This window comes from Caretta caretta, chromosome 24 (assembly GCF_965140235.1).
Source record: "Caretta caretta isolate rCarCar2 chromosome 24, rCarCar1.hap1, whole genome shotgun sequence".
NCBI lineage: Eukaryota > Metazoa > Chordata > Testudines > Cheloniidae > Caretta > Caretta caretta.
In genome coordinates, this window is record NC_134229.1 from 11,774,650 (window position 1) to 11,788,490 (window position 13,841).

General features: G+C 53.5%; 1 protein-coding gene across 3 annotated transcripts in view; it reads right to left on the reverse strand.

The window, feature by feature from the left end:
• Window positions 1–13,841, reverse strand: part of CFAP45 (cilia and flagella associated protein 45) — a 61,513-nt gene that overhangs the window by 10,098 nt on the left and 37,574 nt on the right. Inside the window, exon 12 of one of the 3 annotated variants that reach the window (XM_048828905.2) lies at window positions 2,109–2,163. The exons of the other annotated variants lie outside the window; for them this stretch is intronic. Within the exon in view, the coding sequence (XP_048684862.2) occupies window positions 2,124–2,163 (40 nt within the window). The 3' untranslated portion in view covers window positions 2,109–2,123. Of the gene's footprint in view, window positions 1–2,108; window positions 2,164–13,841 lie in introns of those variants that run through there. 3 annotated transcript variants of the gene reach the window in all.

Genomic DNA, 13,841 nt, shown 5'->3' on the forward strand with positions numbered 1-13,841 from the left:
GGGGCTGTGAACTGCCAGGCCCAGAGGTGCCGGGGCTGTGAACTGCCAGGCCCAGAGGTGCCGGGACTGTGAACTGTCAAGCTTAGAGGTGTCGGGGCTCAACCTTGGCAAGCCCTAGCACAAATTAAACACTGCTTAGTCCCTTTGTGAGTGACAGCTTTGTAACTGGTTTGCCCAGGTCTGACCAGCCCAGCCCAAGTGTCACTCAATCCCAAGACGGCGCCAGGAGAACTGGCCTCTGCCAGAGAGCTGGGCTGCCTAGGGAGTGGCCGTGTTACTGGGAGGGGCAAGGACAGTGGGAGGCACGAGGGGCAAAGGAAGCAGTAAAGTGAGGTTCAGTCCTATGGGCATGGGTGGAGATTGGGGGGTATGGGAGGGCCTTGCCTCCCCAAATTGAATAGGAGGCAGAGGTGACGCATGGAGGGGCGCCCAGTTTTCTCCCTTAGCTCTGGAACTTTCGGGTGGGGGGAGCAGTGATGCCGGAAGCTCTGTGCCTGCTGGTCACTTTCCCCAACTGGGCTGTGGCTATTTTCACCGAGGATAGCCAGGCGCCTAAGCTGCTTCCCAACCCAGGTGAGCTGTCAGTTGTTAGTCCCGGCTGGGGGTGTGGGGGAGAGGATGACTGGACTGCCCCTGCTGGGAGCCACTGGGGCCAGTCAGAACCACCCCCGGCTGCAGGAAGCTCTGCACCTCTCCCCAACTTCCTGTCCCCATCACTTCTCAGCTGCGGTGGGGAGGGGTCACTGTATGGGGACCCACTCCCCCCGCCCCGTCTGCCCAACCCCTGTGCACCCAGACCCCTCCCCCACTGAGCCCCACCCACCTTCACCTGGACCCACCCCCCTGCAGAGTCCCATTCCTTCTGCACCCAGAACCCCACAATGAGCCTCTATGCGTTCAAATTCCCCCTGCATCCGGACCCCGCACTGAGCCACTTTGACGAAGTGGGAATGTTCTTAATGTTTTCTCTGAATACTGTGTGGGTGCCTCAGTTTCTCCTATGCATTTCTTAAGTATCTTAAGTATAAGGTGGTGGGATAAGGGTGTGTGATAGTTGCAGAGCTCTAGGCAGGTGTGATGCTGTCTGCACAGAGAATGGCCGACACCCTGTCTCCTAGCAACTGATAGCCTGGGCCCCTCCCCTGTTTGTTCTCCAACAACTGAAGGTTTTGGAGAACAAAGAGATCAGGTGGTGTCCTGGCCCGGGGAGAGACAAAGGCCAGAGGAGGGGCTGGAGGGGGCTTCAGTTTGGCTGGCCAGGGAAATGGAGAGAGGCCCAGAACCGGGGTCTGGGCTCCCTACCCTCCAAGATGGACCTGACTGAGGGGTCCTGTTCTCTGTACCTACAAGCTCTGTTTTAGAATGTGTTCCTGTTGTCTAATAAACCTTCTGTTTTACTGGCTGGCTGAGAGTCTCAGTGAACCTTAGGAAGTGGGGGGTGCCGGGTCCTGACTCTTCCACACTCCGTGACAGCCACTCACACCAAGATTGCCCCACACAGAACCCTCTTACCCCGCACCTGCATTCCCCCACACTGATCCCCTCCACCCTTGGACACTGCCAGGCTGAGGCTTGGACACTGCCTGTCCCACACCTGGATTGCGGGGCAGGGCTGGGCATTCCTGTGAGACTCTGTCCCTCTCACTTGCTATCTTGGTGCACCTGGTGTGGAGGGGCTGGGGACAGACTTTAGCAATGGGTTTGTTTGATGTGTGCAAAAGACATTAGCCCTCCCATTTCGGGGGAACAGAGCGTATTTCTTTCTAAAAAGGTGACATAGGAAAAGAGAAAATCGGAGCTACCAGTCTTTCTGAAAGACATATTTTGACACGTCATATGAGGATTTAATTTCAGTTTAGTATGGTTAATAAATACAAAGTGTTTATTAAAAATGCAATTAACTCTGTGGCAAGCGATGCAGGCAGATCTGCTTCATGCAAAGGGTGAGAAACGGGGAACTTATGTGCAAGACGGAGATCTCAGTTTGGAGTGGGCTGTACAAATCTTGTTTTGTTGATGTTGCTTTCCCTTTTCTTCCCCTCCCGCATGCTTGCCTGGAGTTTGGGGAACAAACTGAAAGCTGAATTCAACTGCATCAATAGAGGTGGAACCAACAGGTGTCTTTAGCAACATCGTGGGGCTCTGTGGCCTCTTCTAACACCCCTAGAAAAAGCTAGACGTCAAAGGGCAGGTCCACACTTGAAAATTACATCAGCGCAGCTGCACTGATGTAGTTGTGCCCAGGGCTGACCTTCATGAAAATGGTGCCATAGGCACACTTGTATTTTGGCGCTCCTGACCCCCGCAGGCACACCACCCCCCATTGTCCCTGACCCTCAGAGCTCTCCCCCATCGCCCCTGATCCCCACAGTTCCCCCCCATCACCTCCAGGCCCCACTGCCTCCCCCCAGTGCTTAATTTGTATTGGAAGAGATGCCGGGGCTGAGCCCCCCCCCACAAATTCAGCACTGGCGGCTGGTGCTGGCCAGGCATCCCTCTCTGAGCGTTTGCGGGCCGGGGGAGTGTTGGGGGGGGGGTGTGTATTGTATGTTGTAGGGTGACCATATGTCTCATTTTGGCCAGGACAGTGCTTTTTTGGAAAAAGTCATTTGTCCCATTTGCTCTTGATAATTTGATCAGTTGGAAAGAGCAAACGGGAGAAATGCCCCTTTTGTCAAAAAAGGTGGGGTGCAGAGGAGCGTGAGTGGGGGCGAGCGGCGATGCCAGCCCTGTGCAGGGGGGAGGCAGGACTCGCATGAGCAGCAGTGCCATTCCCAGCCTTTGGGAAATATGGTCACCATGTGTGTTGCTGCTCACCCGAATCCCGCCTGCACCTGGCGCAGGGACGGAGGCTCAGGTGAGCGGCTCGGGCCAGCCACACGTGGGCGGGGGTGCTCGGATGTGTGGTCACCCTAGTGTACTGGGGGAGTGTGTGTGTGTGTGTGTGTGAGAGAGGGAGTGTGTGTACTGGGGGAGTGTGTGTGTGTGCCGAGTGTGTCAGTGCGCTGTCTGTTTAAGAAGACCACGAGGAGCCTGAACAGCAGCGCCAGCTCCCACTCCAGATATGGAGGCACCAGCACAGACAGGCTCCCCCTCACCCCCACCCCAGCTCAGCAGAGACTGGGTACACGGGTTCGGGGGAGGGGGACAGCCTGACAACAGCAAGCCTCCTCTCCAGCACACAGGAGCCACGCTCCAGGTCCTGAGCTTGGCCAGGGCGGCTCCATGGGTGGGGGCAGAGGGGGAGGCAGGAGCAGCGGTTGCTGCAGACTCAGTGGAGCAGGGCAGCGGGGAGGAGGGGCACCCCCACTTCAGAGCAGTTACCTGGCTGCTCCAGCTGCCCCCCCTTCTTTCCCCCTCCCCCCGCAGCTCAGTCCGTCCACCCTCTCCAGACGCTGCCATGCCCGGCTGGCTGCCTCTAAGCCCCGCTATCGGCAGGTCAAGTGGGTGGGATTTACCAGCACTGTGCCCTCTTGGCTATCCACCCTGGGCAGGGGCCTAGCCAACCCACCCCTAGGGCCAGCCCTGGCTGCACTGCTGTAGCACGTCTGGGGAGGATGCTTTAAGCCGATGGGAGAGAGAAGCCCTCCTACCAACATAGCTCTGTCTACCCGGGGGGTTAGGTTCGCTATAACTACATCGATCAGGGGATGAATTTGGCACACCCCTCAGTAACATGTTACCGCAGTGTGTGTAGTGTAGACCTCACCAGAGACTCCTATTGACTTCAATGGGCATTGGATCAAGCATCTTGAGAAATTACTCTAAAAAGCTACAGCATAGTTATAATTTTCTATTAGATGCTATAGGATGATGCAAAACACCTGTGGAAAAGTGACTCTGTGGCCTATGAAAGTTTTAATTTGAGTAAAATATTACTCTGTTTTAATTTAGAGCCATCAAATTATTTTACTTTAGCTAAAACCGAGAAAAGCTAACCGTAGGGAAAGACAATTGCTTCTACATTAAGATAAATACAGTATTTCTATATTAAGACAATCTTTATGTAACTCTCAAACCAGGGAGTTATGAGCCATAGTTACATGAAAGTGCTCGGTTCTGTTTATTCAATAATTTGTAAAAAGAAAAGGAGTACTTGTGGCACCTTAGAGACTAACCAATTTGTTTGAGCATGAGCTTTCGTGAGCTACAGCTCACTTCATCGGATGCATACTGTGGAAACTGCAGCAGACTTTATATACACACAGAGAATATGAAACAATACCTCCTCCCACCCCACTGTCCTGCTGGTAATAGCTTATCTAAAGTGATCATCAGGTGGGCCATTTCCAGCACAAATCCAGGTTTTCTCACCCTCCACCGCCCCCCACAAATTCACTCTCCTGCTGGTGATAGCCCATCCAAAGTGACAACTCTCTACACAATGTGCATGATAATCAAGTTGGGCCATTTCCTGCACAAATCCAGGTTCTCTCACCCCCTCACCCCCCTCCCAAAAACCACACACACAAACTCACTATCCTGCTGGTAACAGCTCATCCAAAGTGACCACTCTCCCTACAATGACAGGTTTCAGAGTAACAGCCGTGTTAGTCTGTATTCGCAAAAAGAAAAGGAGTACTTGTGGCACCTTAGAGACTAACCAATTTATTTGAGCATGAGCTTTCGTGAGCTACAGCTCACTTCATCAGATGCATACCGTGGAAACTGCAGCAGACTTTATATATACACAGAGAATATGAAACAATACCTCCTCCCACCCCACTGTCCTGCTGGTAATAGCTTATCTAAAGTGATCATCAGGTGGGCCATTTCCAGCACAAATCCAGGTTTTCTCACCCTCCACCCCCCCACACAAATTCACTCTCCTGCTGGTGCTAGCCCATCCAAAGTGACAACTCTTTACATAATCAAGTCGGGCTATTTCCTGTAGGAAATAGCCCGACTTGATTATGTAAAGAGTTGTCACTTTGGATGGGCTAGCACCAGCAGGAGAGTGAATTTGTGTGGGGGGGTGGAGAGTGAGAAAACCTGGATTTGTGCTGGAAATGGCCCACCTGATGATCACTTTAGATAAGCTATTACCAGCAGGACAGTGGGGTGGGAGGAGGTATTGTTTCATATTCTCTGTGTATATATAAAGTCTGCTGCAGTTTCCACGGTATGCATCTGATGAAGTGAGCTGTAGCTCACGAAAGCTCATGCTCAAATAAATTGGTTAGTCTCTAAGGTGCCACAAGTACTCCTTTTCTCCCTACAATGTGCATGATAATCAAGGTGGGCCATTTCCAGCACAAATCCAGGTTTTCTCACCCTCCCACCCCCATACACACACAAACTCACTCTCCTGCTGGTAATAGCTCACCCAAACTGACCACTCTCCAAGTTTAGATCCAAGTTAAACCAGAACATCGGGGGGGGGGGGGGGGGAGGAAAAAACAAGGGGAAATAGGCTACCTTGCATAATGACTTAGCCACTCCCAGTCTCTATTTAAGCCTAAATTAATAGTATCCAATTTGCAAATGAATTCCAATTCAGCAGTTTCTCGCTGGAGTCTGGATTTGAAGTTTTTTTGTTTTAAGATAGCGACCTTCATGTCTGTGATTGCGTGACCAGAGAGATTGAAGTGTTCTCCGACTGGTTTATGAATGTTATAATTCTTGACATCTGATTTGTGTCCATTTATTCTTTTACGTAGAGACTGTCCAGTTTGACCAATGTAAATGGCAGAGGGGCATTGCTGATGTATATCATGCTGATATACATCAGCAATGCCCCTCTGATATACATGATGGCATATATCACATTGGTGGATGTGCAGGTGAACGAGCCTCTGATAGTGTGGCTGATGTTATTAGGCCCTGTGATGGTGTCCCCTGAATAGATATGTGGGCACAGTTGGCAACGGGCTTTGTTGCAAGGATAAGTTCCTGGGTTAGTGGTTCTGTTGTGTGGTATGTGGTTGTTGGTGAGTATTTGCTTCAGGTTGCGGGGCTGTCTGTAGGCAAGGACTGGCCTGTCTCCCAAGATTTGTGAGAGTGTTGGGTCATCCTTTAGGATAGGTTGTAGATCCTTAATAATGCGTTGGAGGGGTTTTAGTTGGGGGCTGAAGGTGACGGCTAGTGGTGTTCTGTTATTTTCTTTGTTAGGCCTGTCCTGTAGTAGGTAACTTCTGGGAACTCTTCTGGCTCTATCAATCTGTTTCTTTACTTCCGCAGGTGGGTATTGTAGTTGTAAGAAAGCTTGACAGAGATCTTGTAGGTGTTTGTCTCTGTCTGAGGGGTTGGAGCAAATGCGGTTGTATCGCAGAGCTTGGCTGTAGACGATGGATCGTGTGGTATGGTCAGGGTGAAAGCTGGAGGCATGCAGGTAGGAATAGCGGTCAGTAGGTTTCCGGTATAGGGTGGTGTTTATGTGTTTACCCTATGTGTTTATGTGTTTACCACACGATCCATCGTCTACATCCTTGTGTAGAGAGTTATCACTTTGGATGGGCTATCACCAGCAGGAGAGTGAATTTGGGGGGGGGGGGGGGGGCGGAGGGTGAGAAAACCTGGATTTGTGCTGGAAATGGCCCAACTTGATGATCACTTTAGATAAGCTATTACCAGCAGGAAAGTGGGGTGGGAGGAGGTATTGTTTCATATTCTCACTGAATCATAGAATATTAGGGTTGGAAGGGACCTCAGGAGATCATCTAGTCCAACCCCCTGCTCAAAGCAGGACCAATCCCCAATTTTTGCCCCAGATCCTTAAATGGCCCCCTCAAGGATTGAACTCACAACCCTGGGTTTAGCAGGCCAATGCTCAAACCACTGAGCTGTCCCTCCTGTGTGTATATAAAGTCTGCTGCAGTTTCCACAGTATGCATCCGATAAAGTGAGCTGTAGCTCACGAAAGCTCATGCTCAAACAAATTGGTTAGTCTCTAAGGTGCCACAAGTACTCCTTTTCTTTTTGTGAATACAGACTAACACGGCTGTTACTCTGAAACCTGTCAATAATTTGTGTTTAAGCAAATGCTGATTTTTTAAGTGGTAGCTGGTAAACATGGCAAATAATTAAGTTAAAATAAAAAAAGGGTGATTAAATAATGAATGTAAACTGTATTTGTGATTTTGGGTACACTGTAATTTAACTACCACTAACAATTGTACCACGAACAATCGGTAGATCTATATGTATGATTAAAGTCCTTCCCTCCCACCCCCATGCCCCCAATAGAGAAGTCAAACTACACCTAAGCCTATGGGTGCAATTTGCTTGTTAATTACAGTCTTGTGCTTGGTGCTCAGAGCCTGACTCAGGTGGCCCCACATGTGCTGATGTTCCCAGCACACCCATGCAGCATAGTTAGTGCCTCCATGGCCTTGGCGTCTCCTTGTTAAGGCTCAGGGCGCTTGTATTTAATGCCCACATCAGTTTATTTAAGCATTGCAGAATTCACCCGACAGCCACCAAAGCCTGGTCCTGTGGCTGAGTGCAGCCCTCCGGCCCCCCTCCCATGGCCTTCCAAGATGGCTTGCATCTCATTGTTAATGCATCTCATCTCTGCAGCCACCCTCAGCTTCAGCAGCTTCCCTCCATGATGGGCCCCACTGGAGTCCTGAGAGCCCCCTTGCCCCTCATTTTGCTTCCACCCTGTTTCTGGGCTAGGACAACAGTGCTGCCTGGGGCGGGGGGGGGGGGGGTGAGCAGGGCTGACCTAACCCTAGGCTAAGAATGCCTGTCATTTAACCCTCTGAGTGCAGTACTGGGGTTAGTGAGAGTCCGGCATTGATCAGGGGCTGTGGTGTCTGCCATGCTGTAGCTGTGTGGTTAATCACAGAACCCTCCCTGCCCTGGACTCTCAGCTCCTCTACAATAATGCCAGCCCTCCTGGTCACAAAACCCCCCTAGAAATGTGAGCAGAATGAGACCAAGAAGCAGGGACAGCCTGAGCCTGCAGAGAGCCTGAAACAAAAGAGGTGAAAACAGCCTGTTCATTTCAGTGGGGGGTTGTCTCTGAAACCTACGGATAATTTAAATGACAGTTAACTGCTTCACAGCTGAACATTTTAGCAGCAACATCCAGCTAGCGTGCTTATCCCCCAATCCGAACCTGCTCCTCTGGGGACCAACCCCACAAGGGTCCCTTCCCAACTACCAAGCCGCATCCCCAGCTTCGCCTTGCTCCTGTTTCCACGCTGCAGTTCTGAGGCTGGGATACAAAGATCCTTGGCATCTCGAAAGCTGAGTGTGTGGGGAGATAAATTGACCTCATCTGAATCGCAAGATAAACCACCCGGGCACAGCTTTTGTTTGTGTATCCAGTAAAAACCTCCTGCATCTGGTGCAGAATTGCCCCCAGCAGGGGCACCGAAATCCAAGGATTTGGCTCCAGCCCTGATACCCTGCACCTGGGCATTAACTCACAGGCCCTGAATTCCAGCCCCTGCCAATCCAGGCCATGGCAGCACCATCCACCTGCCTTGTCAGCTCCCGCTGCCAGCACAGGCAGTGCGACCTAGCTCCTGCTCAGTAAAAGCATCTGCCCTGGGCACTGGGCACAGCCTGGGTCTGTGGTTTCCCAGATGGGCCCCACGCCCATTTGTGAGTGATGCGGAACCAGCCTCTTCAGTGCTGCCCGGCCTGCTCCTCCAGCCAGACTCACCCACAGCCTGATTATTAACACTCTGCTGGGTCATCTGCTGCACCGAGCTCAGTCTTCTGATTTAACCCTTAGAGGGGTGGATCCACGTGAAGGCTCTGAGCCAGCCACACGCTCTGCAGTGTCTGTGATTTATCCAGCCCAGACTAGATCTGGTTTGAAGAGAAGTGTCAGGTGGGGAAGCCAGAATGACTGTTGGGAGGAATGCCGCGCCCAGCTTGGATGCCCTGGCAGCTCCTCTGCTCCACACCCCTCCACAAGGCTCACGCTCATGAGGCTTCACTCTCTGGGGGGCCGCTGACATAATCTCATCACAGCGTTCTTCCTTGTTGCACCACAAGGCTGAGTGGCTTCTGGATCCTGAGCTCAGCAACAATCTGTCCTGGCCTCCTGCCCTCACCAGAACCCCCCATGGAGCCCCCCAGCAGCAGCAGACACAAAGAAATCCCCCAGGGCCTTGCAGCCGGGCCTGGGGACCCAGACCTCTATGACCCAAGGTGCTCCAGAGCCAGGCACAGCTCAGTTATTAGTTATTTATTTGTGTTACCGTAGAGCAGTGGTCCCCAAACTTTTTATGTCATGCCTCCTGTGCCCCCCAGGAGCCGGGCGGCCAGGAGTAGGGCTGCACTCCTGGGGGCTGGGGGGTGTGCAGACAGGGGTAAGGGGGCTGAGGCTGGAGCCACAGCTGTGGGTGGGTCTGGGGCCAGGAGTAGAGCTGCGGCTGGGGGCTGGGCGGGGCAAGGCAGGGCGGGGCTGGGGCGGGGCAGAGAGCAGAGCCGTGGCTGAGGGAGAGACCGGAGCAGAGCTGGGCTGGGTGGTGCTCCCTCCGCAACCCTGGCCCAAGCCTCCCTATACCCCACAAACTTTCCTCCATGCTCCCATAGGGGCATGCCCCACAATTTGGGGACCACTGCCGTAGAGCTTATGAGGCTGAGTGCTGGACTGTGCTAGGCGCTGGTAGCGGCAGAGGACTGGGAGGCTGTGCGTCTCCTCTCCTGAGGCTCTGATGGGAACCTCAGAGCTTGCCTATGGCTTCATCTCCTGTCACCTGCAAGCACATTGATAAATAAATCTAAGCTCAGTGGCAGAGACAAGACTAGAAGCCCAGAGCCTTGGGGCCCAACCCCCTCTTTGCACCACTCGGCAACATGTCCCATGTCATGGGATCTGCAGAGAGGCGCAGCGTCCTTTAGGCTGGCTGAACCCAGTAGCTCAGCGTCCCTGTAGACTCTAAATCAAGATTCAGCATCTTTGTCCCTTGGGTCCGTTCTCACCCACAGACAGCAGCAGTATTCCCCCAGCTCAGCACTGTCCTTGGGACCTTGGCTGGCAGAGCCCTCTCATTCCAGCCGGGAGCGTCCCTTCACTGAGCTGCTGGATCCCATTCCAGGACAAAGGGAGCTGGAGTGGGTACGAAAAGCTGTTGACTCAGAGTGGGGACGCTGCAGCCAATGCACTGGTATAATTGGCTGGGCTGGGTGCAGAGAATTGGCACCAGTGTGACAGGTGCCTGAGGATCACCAGAGAAAGGCAGCAATTACTCAGAGCAACCTGCTGAGCAGCAGATTCACTGCTTTTCTCCCTTCCCCATGGGCAGGTCAGCAGGCGTAGGGGAGCAGACCCACGGCTCTCCTGGGCTGCAGGAGGATAAGACTAAGGAAGGAGTTCTTTGGGCCCCAGCAGCAGGAGAGGACTGGAGCTGTGGCAGTAGGACACAGGCTGGCTGGCCAGCAGGCCAGGCACAGAGCCTGTGGGGAGCAGAGACTGGGGGCCCTGCAGCTGAATGGATGAACAGAGGGGCCTAAAGGGGTTCTGAGTAGCATGGGCTGGCAGCTCCCCACAAGGCAGGACCTGAGAATCAGCTGTTGCACCCCTGGTGTTACAGCCTGGGAATGGGGCAGGCGCAGGGTACACTTAATGGGGCTGGGGGTGGAACTTGCAGCCTAAGTGTGGCTCACAGGGCAAACAGCCCAGGCAAGAGCTGCGGGAGAGTCCCTGTGAGGCAGCAGTGTGGGAACGGACCCCCCCAGGGGGACCTGCAGGCCAGAAAGTAGGGGGACGAGGGGCTCCCTTGGGAGCAGGGCTGGCTATATGGATGATAAAGGGGGGGGTGCATAGGGCTGAGAACACAGTGTGTGCACTCTGGGGGCACACACGAGTGAAGCAAGAAGTGGTGTTCACCCTAGAGGCCAGTCTGAGGAATAATGGTGGACCGCTCCCCCCCCCCCTCCCCCCACACACACTTTGCGCCTGGGCTGGGCCTGCTGCCGCGAGATGGTGCTTGTTTCTGGCTGGGGTTGCCAGTGCTGGTTGGACGTATTCCTGGAGGTGTCATCACACAACATAACCTTTAATTAAAGGTTAATCTTTACTCCTGGAGATTCCAGAACGATCCTGGAGCCCGGCAGTCTATTTCCGGGTGGCGCTGTCTGCCGCCCCTAGGCTGTGGCGGATTACCACACGGGCCCATGGGACACCTGCCCAAAGGCCCCAGCCAATTGGAGGGCACCCCGCAAGAGCACCGGAACTCTGGCCCCTACCCCTGCTCCTCCTCTTCCCCCGAGGCCCCACACCCTGGCCAGGCCAGAAGCTGGAGCCTGGCTATGGGAGGGTGACCATATTTGCCTGCCCCCACATGAGGCGCTGGCCCAAGCCCCTCCCCAGCCCCCGAGTGGAGCTGGCCCAACCCCCTTGCTCCCTGTGTGGGCCTGGCCCAAGTCCCACTGCTCACCCCCCCCCCCCAAGCCCTGCCACTCAGCCCCCCAATCCCCTTTTTGGCAAAACTGGGCATTTATCTCATTTGCTCTTGCCAATTGATTATCAGTTGGCAAGAGGCCAAACCGGGGCCAAAATTGGACATATGGCCTAGGCCAGTAGTTCCCAAACTTTTTTGGTGCCCGCCCGCCCCCCTCCCCGCTTACCCAGTCTGCATGCCTCTGGGAGCCAGAGCCAGGAGTAGGGGCAGAGCCAGGATTGGGGGTTGGGAGCCAGGGGCCAGGGGCCAGGAGTGGGGCTGTAGCTGTGGCTGGGGCCGTGGTCAGGAGCGGCACCGTTACTGGGGCACGCTCCCTCCCCACTCCCCATGGGGGCTGACCCAGGCCTTGCCATACCCCTCCCAAATGTTGGCATATGACGCATATTGGGGACCACTGCCTTAGGCTGTGGTAAGAGCCACCCAGGGAGCCCAGGCAGCTGTGAGGAACCCCAGATCCTCCACCTGCCCTGGGTGGGGGGGCCAGGGGCCCTGAGAGCAGCCCCCAGCCCATGTCCCTACCCTCCAGGGCACACTGCCCTGGGCAGGTAGAGGGTTCTGGGCGCACCAGACAGCTCTTATCATGGCCCTGCTTCTGGCCAGGGCAGGTGCCGTGGCCTTGGGGAGAAGGGGAGAAGCAGGGAATGGGGTGGGGGGAATATTCTTTGTGCCCAGGGCCCCAATAAATCTTTATCTGCCTCTGCCCATAGGCATGTGTTGGGGCAGAGAAGACTCCATGCACCTCAGCTAAAGATAAGGAGCCTGAGACCTGCCCGTTCTTGCAGTGCATCCCCAAGGGCTCTGCATACTCCCCTCCCAGACACTTCCCCTGCACTGCTGCTCCCAGGCAAAGGGCAGGCCTGGCTGGAGTCCAGATTTCTTGGAGGAGTCCCTGCTGGCTGAGACATGTAGAGCATTCCCAGCTGCCCTTGCTATTCCTGCACTAAAGAAAGTTTTGCAGATTCTCTCTCCCTCCCGCACCTCCTGAATGCAATCACATATCCGCATGCACACAGGTTTCTGACCCTGCGTCAGTTTTAGAGGATAAATAATTAGAGGAAATGGTCACTTTTTGCTGTTATTTTTTTAACAAAGGTCATCAGAGGTTGCAAAATGAAATCAGCTTCCAAGAAACAGCACTGGTGAGGCCACACCTGGAGTATTGCGTCCAGTTTTGGGCCGCCCACTACAGAAAGGATGTGGACAAATTGGAGAGAGTCCAGGGGAGGGCAACACAAATTATGCGGGGGCTGGGGCACATGACTTACGAGGAGAGGCTGAGGGAACTGGGTTTATTTAGTCTACAGAAGAGAAGAGTGAGGGGGGATTTGATAGCAGCCTTCAACTACCCGAAGGGGGGTTCCAAAGAGGATGGAGCTCGGCTGTTCTCAGAAGTGGCAGATGACAGAACAAGGAGCAATGGTCTCAAGATGCAGTGGGGGAGGTCTAGGTTGGATATTAGGAAACACTATTTCAGTAGGAGGGTGGTGAAGCACTGGAATGCGTTACCTAGGGAGGTGGTGGGATCTCCATCCTTAGAGGTTTTTAAGCTCAGGCTTGACAAAGCCCTGGCTGGGATGATTTAGTTGGGGATTGGTCCTGCTTTGAGAAGAGGGTGGGACTAGATGACCTCCTGAGGTCCCTTCCAACCCTGATCTTCTGTGAAGAGTTCTCTTTCAAAATGGCTCCTACCTGCTGTTGCTTCCAGCAGTGAAAACGGTAGCAGCATCCTGTGTTGCTCGGAAGCAGATTCAGGAGCCCTGCAAAGAGCCAGCAAATGGAGGCAGTGGACATATCTGCTGAGGGGACCTGGAACTTCGGCCCTATTGAGAACAATAAAAGATGGCAGCCCATTCTGAAATGGGGCAGCTCATGGCATTCTCTGACAGGCTATAGGCCAGCCTCTGCTGAAGGAGAAACTTTCACTCTGAGTAATGTCAAAAATGGCCATTGCCTCTAAAACGTGGCTGGAAACATGGTCAGTGTGCAGGATTTCAGTGCATCCTAAGTCTCTGATGACCTCCTGAGGTCCCTTCCAACCCTGATATTCTATGATTCTGGGAAGTTGGAAGAGTTAGAGTTATTCTGTTCAGATCATCTCAGACAGAAAAGGTCTGACATAGGGTTCTCAAAATCTTAGAGGATCCCTTTTTAATTAGTTTTTATTCAAACTATTTAACAGATGTTGTGGTACATTCTCAGAAAACCCATTCCACACTCAGAGCACGTGCTGTCATGTTGAAGGCTATTCGCACTTTTCACATTAACAAAGTGGTTGAATCCCTGCTGTAAGAGCAAAACTCGGCCCAAACTGAGCTGTGGAGCCCAGAGAGGCACCTGCACGATGCGGCACGGCGCAACTTGAAGCTGGGGTTGGGTGGGGGGATACGGACTGCTGCTCATGGTCCCTATCGTAATGTGCTGCTAATGGTCTGGCTGAGATATCCCCCTCAAAGAGCTGGCATTCCTCCACCTCCC